Below are 12,244 nucleotides of genomic sequence, written 5' to 3' on the forward strand. Positions count from 1 at the left end.
GGATCTGTGCTAGGGCCCCCTGAGGGTGGTGTGGGGACCTGCAGCTCCCCATTTTGTCATGCATATTTTTAGTAAAGGTCACAATAGGTTATGGGCTTCCATGAATTTTTCTTTATTGCCCATTACCCGTCCGTGACTTTTACTAAAGATTTGTGAAGGCATCCTTCAGTCTCAAGAGACTGTGGATATGTGCCCCTGAGAGGTAAAAAATTTACTCAATCGGTTTTATGGCAGCCGCGGATGTGGCTGAAGAGACCCACTCAAGAGAGAGAATCTCTACTGTATCTGTCACATTTAAAGGTGATGTTTCGGTCCTTTGGGTTCTACCTTCTGCAAGCTCCTTTCTCCTCTGCTAAGCTGGACTGCTTCCTCTTGTAACTCCAGAGACATTTGTTAAACTCTTGTTGCCAAAGGCTGTGGTCTTGAGTATGATCTTCCCATTTGTCCACATCCATGTCTATTTCTCGGAGGTCTCGCCAGCATATATCCTTGAAATGCAATTTTGGGCATCCTTTGGGTCTTTTCTCAGATGCCAATTCGCCGTAGAGGATGTCCTTTGGGATGAACCCATCATTCATTCGGCACACATGCCCAAGCCAGTGGAATCGTCTGTGTTTGAGGAGCATTTGCATGCTGGGTATGCTGGTCTGTTTGAGCACTGCAGCATTCGTGACTCTGTCCCTCCAGGAGATTCCAAAGATTCGACGAAGGCAACGCTTTTGAAAGCTGTTGAGCCTCTTTTCCTGATGAGAGTAGAAGAGTCTCACTCCCATACAAAAGTGTGCTGATAATACATGCATGATACACACAGATCTTTGTGTGTTTGTTGTTTTGCCATACCCTCTTGTTCAGTCTATACATTGTTGTGATGGCTTTTCCAATGAGGATACTGAGTTCTGTTTCAAGAGAAAGGTTGACGGTGATAGTGGACCCCAGGTATATGAACTCGTTCACCACTTCAAGTTCATAGTTGTTGATCTTGATGGAGGGTGCTTTCTCAACAACTTGGCACGTTATGTTAGTCTTTTAGCCCGAAGTCTTGGCAGGCTTTGGAAAAACTGTCCATTAGGCTTTGAAGATGAGCTTTTATGTGGGTTGTCACTGCTGCAGCCTCAGCAAAGAGGTGGTGTTGGATAAGGGCCTCCCAAGTCTTGGTTTTAGATCTGAGTCTTGCAAGATTGAACAGCTTTCCATCAGATTTTGTGTGCAAATAGATTCCCTCAGTTGAGGAACCAAAAGCTTGTTTCAGTAGCAGGGAAGATCCCAAACAGAGTTGGGGCAAGTACACAAGCTTACTTAACTCCACTATGACTCTGAAAAGCCTGAGAGATTTGGACTGTGACATACATGTTTTCATGGAATGATCGAATTATGCTTAAGAGCTTGGGGGGACATCCAATCTTTTCTAGAAGTGCAAATAGTTCACTTCTACTGACAAAGTCAAAAGCCTTTGTGAGATCGACAAAGGCTATGCGGAGAGGCTTTTTTGTTCTCTGCATTTCTCTTGTAGTTGTCTCAGTGAGAAGATCATGTTGATAGTAGACCTTTCAGCTCTGAAGCTGCACTGTCATTCAGGATAGATTCTGTCTGCAAGGGTCTGAAGTCTGTTCAGGGCAACTCGGGCAAAGGCTTTTCCCATAATACTAAGACAGGAAATGCCACGATAGTTTTTACAGTTGCTCCTGTCACCATTGTTTTTATAGAGAGTGATGATGTTGGTGTCTCTCATTACTAGTGGTACTTCACCTACTAAAAACATGCGTGTCAAAATCTTAGCCTTAGATGTAGTACATATTCTCCTGGTTAGCAAAAAGCACTAGGTTTAGTGGAAAGGCTCTATCAAGTGGCAAATCAACTTGTTTTAATGGTTAGCAACCAATGAGAATGAACCTTTCTTTAGGAAAATAATAAAATCAAAAGGCTTCCTGCTTGAGGATTTAAATTGCTGAACACAGTTTGGGGCTCAGCAATTATACTAGAGCAACCTTCATCTGTTTTTGTATAAAGATTCAGATATTCTTGATTTACAAAAATCTGGCTCCGAAGAGGAGTCGTTCAGACAGGGTGACATTTTACATGTCTATTGGCTTCCTGGAGAGGGTAGTAGACTAACAGGTAAAACAACTGGCTTCTAATCCCAGCCTGCCACTGCCCTGCTGTGTGACTCAGACGCAGAGAGAGATATGAAGTAACATTCAAGTTTCCTTCTCATCCTTTGTCTGTCTGGTCTATTTAGATATACAGAGCCGGCACAGTCTCTCTGTATGTGTATATACAGTGCCTAGCCAGTCAGTTGGTTGAAGACAGCAGGACATTACTGTAATACAAATAAATTCTAATTTTTTGCAGCTTTGGCAATAATTTGTTAATTTTGAATAACTTTTCTTACTCTGAATTATTCTATTGTTCAGTAAGCAGGTCTCTGTGGACTACCCATACTATTCAGAAATGCCAGCTTTTTTGTTTTATATGTTCTTATCCTGGATGACAAGAAATAACTGATGTACCTGACCAGCACTTACTGCAAATAGATATTTCGAATTTAATAAATATTCTACATTTTTCTCACCTTGGTGGCAATGTGGAACCCTGGACTCGCTCTCATTTAGCAGAAATGGCCCCAAACAGTAAAGTTTGGCTCTGGACTCAGATTTTCCTCAAGGATCACAGATGATGGGACACAGAGAATTTTAGTTTAGGCCCCATTTCATGCACATCCTTCCCACTATCTCCAATGATGCTGGCAGTTACAAACTGACCATATTATAAAACGGAGTGAAGGGAAGTTATTATCTGATGGATTTACTAACTGTAAATAAAGTCAAGTGGCTAAATTACAAAGATGAGGTAGAGCAGCCCTGGTTTGTATTGGAGGAGGAAGTAAGTTCTGAAGTTTGCCACTAGAGTGTGCACCAGCTTTTGAAGTGTGTGCTCAGACCCTGCTCTTTGAACAATGGATTTAAAAAATGCTTTAGAAATTACATTGTGCAGCTTTTAACTTTACTTTTTCATTTTAAGTTTGACAGTTTTTTTTTTGTTTGTTTTAGGTCAGAGGACATCCCTCCCCACCTAGAACTAGTTTCCACATTACCCATACCAATAGGGGACGGGCAATTTACAATCCACACTTGATGGTTTTAGACTGGACTCCTGTTATTGACAATGACTTTCCTTTGTAATGTTTGAACATCTGCAAATGATTGGACAGAGCCCTAGCTGGATCAAGTGTTGATCCAGAATATCCTGGATAATGCAGCAATCAGACCCCCTCCTTTTTTTTTCTTTTACTCCTTCTCTAACACTGTGATTGTGACCATTTCACCCATTCCATTGAGATAAGAATCTTGTAATCCTCAAACTGACTTGAAGAGCTGAGCAGGAAAGCAGCTTTCTACTATAATTGCCTGAAAGTTAACCAGCCCTGGATCTTGTTTGCATTCAGTGCTGCTGAACTGCTATACCTATTTTAATACTTATGCCGCAACTACTACATAAATGAGCAAATGTCCTGCTACTTACAGCACATCACTCCCAACCACTGATTTCTATGTAAGGGCGGAGAGTGGTATCTTCTGGCACTCTGTTATAGTAGATTGTTCTTTCATCCATTAGCTCACATCCTGTTTCAGAAACCTTTCTAGTCAGTCATTCTGAGGGCTCCTTGTAGCAACCTGAATAATAGCAGTTGAGTCGGTAGCAGCTTGAGATATATAGGCACACTGACTGATATGTTGCCACCTGCATTCTGTATGGTATGTTGAATTTTTAGTCATTTTTAAACATGCTGATCAACATGATTTTAAGTTCTAGTAGAGATAGGACACAGGTTTACAGCTGCAGCTAAGGTTAAACATGACTGGGAAAAATGGTGGGTCCAAGAACAAACCTTTATGTAGTGTATACAGTATTACTCACAATCATGTTAGCATGTATAAAATCACAACTAAAAATTCAAGTGCAGATATACACTATGAGTTAAGTTCACTCCTATGCAGAGAGCTCATACACAGCTTATGCCTTATTTTGGGGACTTGGATTGTAAAGTTGCAACTTCAAGTTGCAGTGGGGGAGGTTTAGGTTGGATATTAGGAAAAACCTTTTCACTAGGAGCGTGGTGAAGCACTGGAATGCGTTACCTAGGGAGGTGGTGGAATCTCCTTCCTTAGAAGTTTTTAATGTCAGGCTTGACAAAGCCCTGGCTGGGATGATTTAGTTGGGGATTGGTCCTGCTTTGAGAAGGGGGTTGGACTAGATGACCTTCTGAGGTCCCTTCCAACCCTGATATTCTATGATTCTATGATTTAAACAGTTTAGGTCAAGGATCATCTTTTTATGTTAGTTCAGAACATAAAAATGAGGCCTCAATACAGGGGTCCCTAGGAGATACTGTAATACAAATAATATACTCAATTGCCCTTCAACCTGTCCATTTTTGGATGGCCAATTTGCTGCAGTGTTGAAGTGGGTGTTGAAGAGAGATTTGAAGGAGGAAAGGATAGAAACTTACAGATCTGTTCAGGATGGATATTCCATACATAAGACGTCTATTTGAATGTGTGAAATAAATCAAAGTGTATTTAAAAATTGATGTTAAGGCAACGTTATACTTGAGATTTTAACAATATAAATTTATTCCAAGCTATGCTTTCTACATCCTCCCAAAACTTGGCCAGATGACACATCAGGCTGTAGTGAGGGTGGAATTCTGCCTTCATTTACACTCAGGAAACCTCAGGATTGCCTGGGTATCACTAAGGGCAAAATTTGGCCATAAGGCATTAAAATTAACACCATATATAGTTATTAAAAATCCTAGATGTGTGCTGTCTGGCTGAAATATGGGGAACTCTGAAGCTACTAAGCTGTATGTATGTAAAATCTCAACCATATTGCAACACTAACAATTTCTTGCATTTTGTAAGCAGTACATTTAAATAGATTCTGTAGTAATCATCAAATCCTACTTTCTACATTTTAAAATTTAATTAAATATTCTGTAAGTTTACCAACGATATAATTTGTTTAATGGCTCATTGAGTTTAGAGGTTTTATAGTCCAAGCTTCCTCAATAACATTGTTATCAGAATAAAGACTTCTGGAAATAAAAAACATAGAAAACATGCTGAAATGGCATCTGTGCAATAGGCAGTGTATCTGTGTTTAAAGTGATTTGTGTCGGGCGGTCTCTGGTTACATAATAGGAAAAAGAAAAGCTGGGTAATGAAAAAAAACATTTTGCAGGCAATTTATCATATACTTCAGAAGATCTTTAGTGTTTTGTTTTTTTAAAGTTGATTCCCCAAGTAGGACACAATCCGATTCTCTGTTGTCCCCCTGCACCTTGTTGTAGTCCTTGACGCTAATGCCAAGTGAGTGTAAGATGCTACAAAATCAGAGCGGTAGCAATTTACTCCCACTTTGCACTGGTACAAATTACTACAACAAAATGCAGGGCAATGGTGAATCTGGACTATAGTAGTTGGAAATCGTGAAGACCTATTCAGGCCTGCTAAAAGTGCAGTTATAGTTGCACAAGAGACCATATCAGATACTAAACTGATGCTACACTTGGTCTTAAGCAAGATGTCAAGAGAAGCTGTGTCCCACAATAATGTTATTTACACTGCCTTATAAATTGAGCTATTTAATTGGAATTGCTTTCTGCTATCTTCCATGTCTACAAGGAAAATGTGTGGTAGAAATATATCTTGGTTACATAACTGTCTAGAAGAAATATTAAACATGGGAAAAGGAGATCAGGTAGGGAAGACTGTGCATATAATAAATTATACTGAAAAACAGTATTATCTTGGGTTTCACTGAACAACATCTTGGACCAGATCCTCATCTGCCGTAAACTACGCTGACTTCAATTGAGTAATGACAATATACTCAAGTTGAGGATCTGCTCCATAGTCTTTATATTACATCTAAAATTATAGCAATATGTTGTGCTTATCAAAAAGAGATATAAACTACCAATAGTTTTATCTCACTGTGCTAAAATAGTTGCCAAAAAAACCCTAGGTGGCTCTTAAATAAGTGTTAGCAATGATATCTTATAACTAGTTTAACCGAATGCCTGTCCTTCTTGGACTAGTTGGGATCAGATTCCGCTGTGGAACACTGACCTTAACCACAGAAGTCCTATATAGATTTAATTTTTTAAAACTTTCGGGAGCCTGGCTATCCATTGCATCAACATACCAATACCTTATGGGAGAAATAGCAGCATTCTAGAATAATGGGCCAAAACACTTAGCCATACAGCTGTTATTGTGCTGACAAAGTTTTCAAAAGTGATCAGTGATTATAGATACTTCAGTATTTGGCTGCCCAACTTGGACACCTCAAAGAGGTCTGATTTTCAGAGGTGAACACTTAAAACTTTCTGAAAATCAGGTCCCTTTAGGATGTGCCTCAAGTTGGACATCTCAATAAATAAATAAAATAAATAAATAAATCTTACTAGCTACTTTTAAAAATGTAGGCCTGTACTGTTTACAAGCACTGAGATATCACAGTGGGAGGAGTAGTATAAAAACCTGACTAGAAGACGTGGTGTTGAACCATCGTAGCTCAAGACTGCACATTGTCCCAGTGCAGTAATTCATGATGATAGGCTACTCCAACTGCTGTAAGAGAATCTTACTCCTGACCATTATTGTGCTTGAGCACAATGTATAGCTCTCTCTATTTGTCGTACTTAGAACTGTTTTACAAATTAACAGAGTATCTGGATTGATTCTCTATCAAATAGGGATAAATTAAGGGATGGTAGCGGTTCTTCTGTTGATCCAGAGACCTCATTTGAAAATACAGGGTTTTAAATACTGAATTAAAAAAATGAAACAATCAACTGTGAGTGCACAAATAGGAGGAACTGAGTTTATTGGCTTGGGAGGGTGGGATATACACACTAGAAGATGCTGAAAGCAAATCTGCATTCAGGATTTAACTTTTATGATAAATGCTACTTATACAGACATTCTCTGGAACCCTTAGCCATGTTATGAGAGTTGATAATATCATGTTTCTCCCGCAATCACTGAAGAATTTATAATAACAACCATCAATACAAGTCAGCTCAAACGTGTCACTTCTGAAAAAAGGAATCCATCTGAGTAAATGTGATTATGGATACGAGTTAGGAATAACTGAATAGTAACAGACCTGCAGAGATGAAGCTGGCTATAGATCAGCACAAAATCCCAATAGTGACAGGCAAGGATTATTGTTCCAGACCGTGTAGATAGTGTAGTAATTCTGCTATATGTTCATAATTAGAGATTTTATTACATTTCATTCATAAGAGGAACATTTTACATATTCACGAGTATGTACAATTTTAAAAATCAGCCTTTCATAAAAAAATTGGTAGATGAAAACAAACTATCCTAACTTGAGACACTGAGTGTTAAAGCTATCACCCTCTTTGACAGCTACAGCCTCAAGCAGCACTTGCTTCTTCTGCATACTGCGGGATGACTCCAATTCATACATAGTTGTCAAATTGAAAAGAACACTCTCATGTAGGTAGTGTTTAGGGTCCTGCTGAACCATTCCTTCCAACTGCCGGAGGGAATCCTTCAATTTTCCCAGATAAAGCAAACAAACAGCCGCATTGTTATTAGCCTAGAGAAAAAGATTATAATATATATATTGAGTCTGGAGTCAAACCAAATTTAATAAGTCTTTACTTTTTTTTTTTTTTTTGCAAATATTTGCAATTGTTGAAATGTATTATTTATCCTACAATTCAATTCTTTTATCCTTGGCATGGGGAGCTTGGTTACTTTCAGTGTCTATCCCATAAGAAAAACTAGCTGACCTCCAACACCTGAAGTTCTAAAAGATAGAAGAATCCAAGCTGGAATTCAGATTGGTAAAGGGGCTCAACAGATAATGTTAAAAGCGAGCTGAAAGTGGTTTCAGATACCACATTTGTCCTTGAATCCTCCTGCCAATTATTCTAGTTTTACACTTGCATATTCCTATTTTTAAAAATGTCCTTCTCTCCCCTGCAGCTACATGAAACACAGATGCAAACAGGGGAAACTGATTTACTGAAACTGACTTTTAAGTCAATGGGTAGATTCACTAACTAGGGCAGTCCAAATAAATCCCAAATGCTCATCAGGTTCCATATCCTGTTCATCAGAGCAGAATTTATTAAGTAACACAAGGTACAAAAGAGATAAAAGTAGTATGAAATACTTAGCAATGGAAATTTTCACACTTTCTGAAAGCTGGGGATAGGGGAAGACACAACCCTCTTTCCTAAGTAGGTCTCCCACAAATGAGGGGAAGTGGTCTCTAGTTATAGCAGGTGGCATTTACAGCCGGCAGTCACAGGACTCCAAGCATGTGCTCCCTGAACTTGGTTCCCTCAGTCTTAAAGGGGCCCGGGAATATGGCACTGGGAATATATGCTTATGCCCAAGGATCAGCATACCGATACATCCCTATAGTCAGAGGGCTGCTAAATATACAAGTAAACAAGATGAAAAAACTTGACAATTCTTCTGTAATGTCTTTCAGTGATAAGAATTTTAGACTCTGATTTACAGCTGGCTCTATATGGGCAGACCCATGTGCATGCACAGATGCAGTTTCAGGATCAGGAGCCTTCAGTGTTATTTCTAAATACAGTAATTAAAATGGGGTAAAAAAGTGTGATTTTTCAAGTGGATAGTGTCCCTCTAATACTATCCGATGATAAATTATTTCCTCATATGTTTGCAATTACCATTTTGTTTTCCAATATGTACCTCTAACAAAACAAAGCCAACATATAAAAGCCCTCACAGAGCCCCCTTAACATGTAACCCATTACAGTGCATGCAGTAAACAATCATGCTCTTCAGGTAAACTGGTCCTGCCTTCCCCTACTCATCCCTTTGTTTTTATTTGTATCTTATCTTTATGTATAGAGAAAGCCCTTTGGAGCGTGGACCATATCTAATTTTTCTATAGAGCTCCAAGCACCCTTTGGGTGCTATCTATATCTTAGGGTGTCAATTCAACCACTCAGGTGTCAATTCAATGTAGTACATCCGGAGTCTTACCACAGCATTTGCAGGGTCAATCTTTAAAATTTCTGTGAAGGCTCTGTGAGCGTCTGCAAAGTTATTCTGACCAAGATAGAGAAATGCTCTAGAAAGTAAGTGACACATGAGTCAGTTATCCTGAAAAACCCAAGGTGATAATACATTTCAAATGGAACGGAGACCACTTTTTATTTTCCCTATTATAAATGCGAAGAGTTTTTGACATTTGCTCTTCACAGTGTAATCGTGAGCCAGCTGCGAGACACAGATTTACAGACAAATGAAGTGACAATTCAGATCACTGACCACTTCAGATATTCTGCCAACAAAGCAATGCTTTTCTATATTTGTTATTAAAATACAGAGAGTCTTCCTAAAATAATTTCTCTGTGAAACTAAAAGTGTTATATCTGTTTCCAGAACACACCTGTAGTATTATTTTACTTGTCAAAATATATTTAGCTAATATGATAAACACCAAAACCTGAGGACTCCATCATGCAATCTGATTTACTAGTGCATATCTTGGCATCCATTTGAAGCTAGCAAGTGCTGGGTCTGCACTAGCAAATCTGATTGCAGGATCAGAATCCAAAAGAGCTTCTTTGTTCCTAAAAGTATATATTGAAAAAATAGGGTAAAATATGCAATGCTTTGAAGAATGAGAAATAACTTTGTAAAATCAACTCTTGTAACTAAAGAGTTTCAAGCCAGGATAAGATGACTACACCAAGTAATACAGATCTCATGGGTGTACATGCCATTCAGTCTCACTTCTGACAGATGTGGTTACATAAAAGAGAGCGAGAAAGAGATACTCTCAAGGGTACTTTAAAACTCACAATGCATATTTTGCAAAATCATATTTTAAAGTTTTATTTAGCTCTTAAATTATCTACCTGTTCATTAAAACCATAATTTGGTGCTGTAGTCCATCCCATTTCTGACTCATTTTCTCAACATCGTGAAAATATTTTTCTGCGGTTTTTATATCTCCAATCTGGATGACAAAAATTACAAGAAAGTTAGGACAATGCATGAGAAAGACCCATTCAAATGAGCTCTTCATGGGACATCCTTCCACAAAGAACCAAAACGTGAAAACATATGAAGTATTAAAGTAACTGGCATCATAATTCTACCTCTCCGATTAGCCATTATTCACTGTGAATGGACTAAAGCCGATATCAAGGCTGACTTTTACAATTCCTCATTAAGCTCATAGAAGTGAATAACAAAAAAACACATACAGTGTCCTCTTCCCTAAGGACCTGGTTCTTAAACTGGGCTCAGTGGAACATTAGAATATTACGTAGTGGTGGCTTTGTCTCCTCATTTCTAACAGCTTTGACAGGTGTCCAGGCTCTCCATTGTAAAGAAAACCCCAGGGGTTTGCAAAATTAGCTGGAAATGAGAAGATAGCAGAGCTACCTCCAATAGCTACTACACAAGAGAGGAAACAGGATCACTCCTCAAAGCTAGGAGCCACCAATCATAAGTGAGATGGAGCATGGTAGCCAGGTAGTTTGTGGAAGATCCATTCTTCAGATGGCCACCCCACCTATGACCAGAGGAGATCTAGTTCCCTCCTGAGCAATCACCCCACAGCCAGAGACCAGAGAACAACCCCCGCCATTGCTGCTACGGAGACAAAAATACCAGGTAGAGAAGCCACTTAGAAGAGTCTCAGTTAGGGTACTGGGGAAGGGATAATGTGGTGGATTCAGAATTATTGGGCTAGATGATAAAGGGAGTGCGTGGGTGGAAGGAGTGATGGATTTGGGAACTGTCAGAAAACAGAATTCATAATTCTTTTGGGAGGGTGGTCAAAGTGTAAAGTAAATCAAATGTCACAGTTTTTAAGTTAGGAGTGATTATTTTAGGAAATAAGCTTTTTCTTCTCTTTTATAAAAAATATGGTAGTTTACAAAACTTATCATGAACAATTCTTATTTCTTAACTGTATCTCAGCATTCAAGTGTCTGAATAATATGCAATTACTATACATAAACTATTCATTTGTTAAGTGCCCTTACTCCATTAAATAAATGGAAAGTATTTATCTCTTTCGCTTTTCCAGGATATCTGACATACAAGAATCAGTTTAAATTAGTCCTGGAATTTTAACCATTTAAAATTACTTTCCCACCGCCACCGGATTTTATTTAATTAATTTAGGAATTTCAGTCACTTTTTCTGAACTAATGTAACTATTATGATTATTAATGCTTCCAAATTAACACAAAACCCTCTTGTTAGCCTCAAATAATCAAACCCATGGTTAATGTTCCTCCAGTGTAATCTACACTGACTAACCATGGTTTCCGTTAGTCTGAAAAATAGGATTATTTTTCAAAAAATATTTTGGGGGCTATTTTTAAGTCCCCTTTGCTGTAATTTATTGCAGAAACTGGGTTTAAAATAGTCACAGAACAACTTAAAAGCACTGGTTTGTAAATTAAACAGTAATTTCACTTTTCAAGTCCTTTGATGGAGTTATTCAAATAGCAAATAAGGGTTAGCTAGCAAGCAGATTCAGAGTACTTTAGGAGCATAAAATGAAATACTGAAGACCAAACCATCTTCATTGTTTCCTCCCAACCGATCAGGCTGACTTTGTCTCTGATGTGTCCCAAGTGGTTGCTGACAGCTTTACTCACATTACCTCTTAAAGCATCTCTGGGGTAGACTGTGGCCTTTTCTGCTTTTTCCAAATCTCTCCCCTCATTTAGTATTTATATGATGGTAGCTATTGAAGGCCTCATTCAAAATCAGGGACCCACTGGGCTAGGAAGACAGGATTCCTGCCCTAAGAAGCTCATAACAAATAAGTGACATTTGGAAGGTGAAGGATATAGGTAACATTAAACATAAAACATCACACACACTATTTTGTATACTTAAAAAGAAAATTAAAAACCGTTCAACTATATCTCACAGCTCCTGAACCAACACATTCTTGTAGGCATTACAGAAGAATTGGGTCTTGTGAGAAATTTGAAGTAAGAGAGAATACAACACGTAGCTTAGCCTTATGCCAATGTTACGTTTCCCAAGACTCCACCCTTGACTTCATATTCATAGAACTTCTTCACTAATCATATAGAATCATAGAATATCAGGGTTGGAAGGGACCTCCGGAGGTCATCTAGTCCAACCCCCTGCTCAAAGCAGGACCAATCCCCAATTTTTGC

At 38.5% G+C, this 12,244-nt stretch overlaps 1 protein-coding gene across 3 annotated transcripts in view; it reads right to left on the bottom strand.

Moving 5' to 3' along the window:
* Positions 1–6,874: 6,874 nt before the first annotated feature.
* The window catches only part of TRAPPC12 (trafficking protein particle complex subunit 12), an 81,193-nt gene continuing 75,823 nt past the window's right edge, over positions 6,875–12,244 (bottom strand). For all 3 annotated transcript variants that reach the window (XM_084622369.1, XM_084622368.1, XM_084622367.1), the window contains 3 exons: positions 9,950–10,050; positions 9,069–9,156; positions 6,875–7,635 (listed from right to left, as the gene is read on the bottom strand). In XM_084622369.1, the coding sequence (XP_084478495.1) occupies positions 7,393–7,635; positions 9,069–9,156; positions 9,950–10,050 (432 nt within the window). In that variant the 3' untranslated portion in view covers positions 6,875–7,392. The remainder of the gene's footprint in view (positions 7,636–9,068; positions 9,157–9,949; positions 10,051–12,244) is intronic.

This window comes from Lepidochelys olivacea, assembly GCF_965140295.1.
Source record: "Lepidochelys olivacea isolate rLepOli2 genome assembly, chromosome: 3".
Lineage (NCBI taxonomy): Eukaryota > Metazoa > Chordata > Testudines > Cheloniidae > Lepidochelys > Lepidochelys olivacea.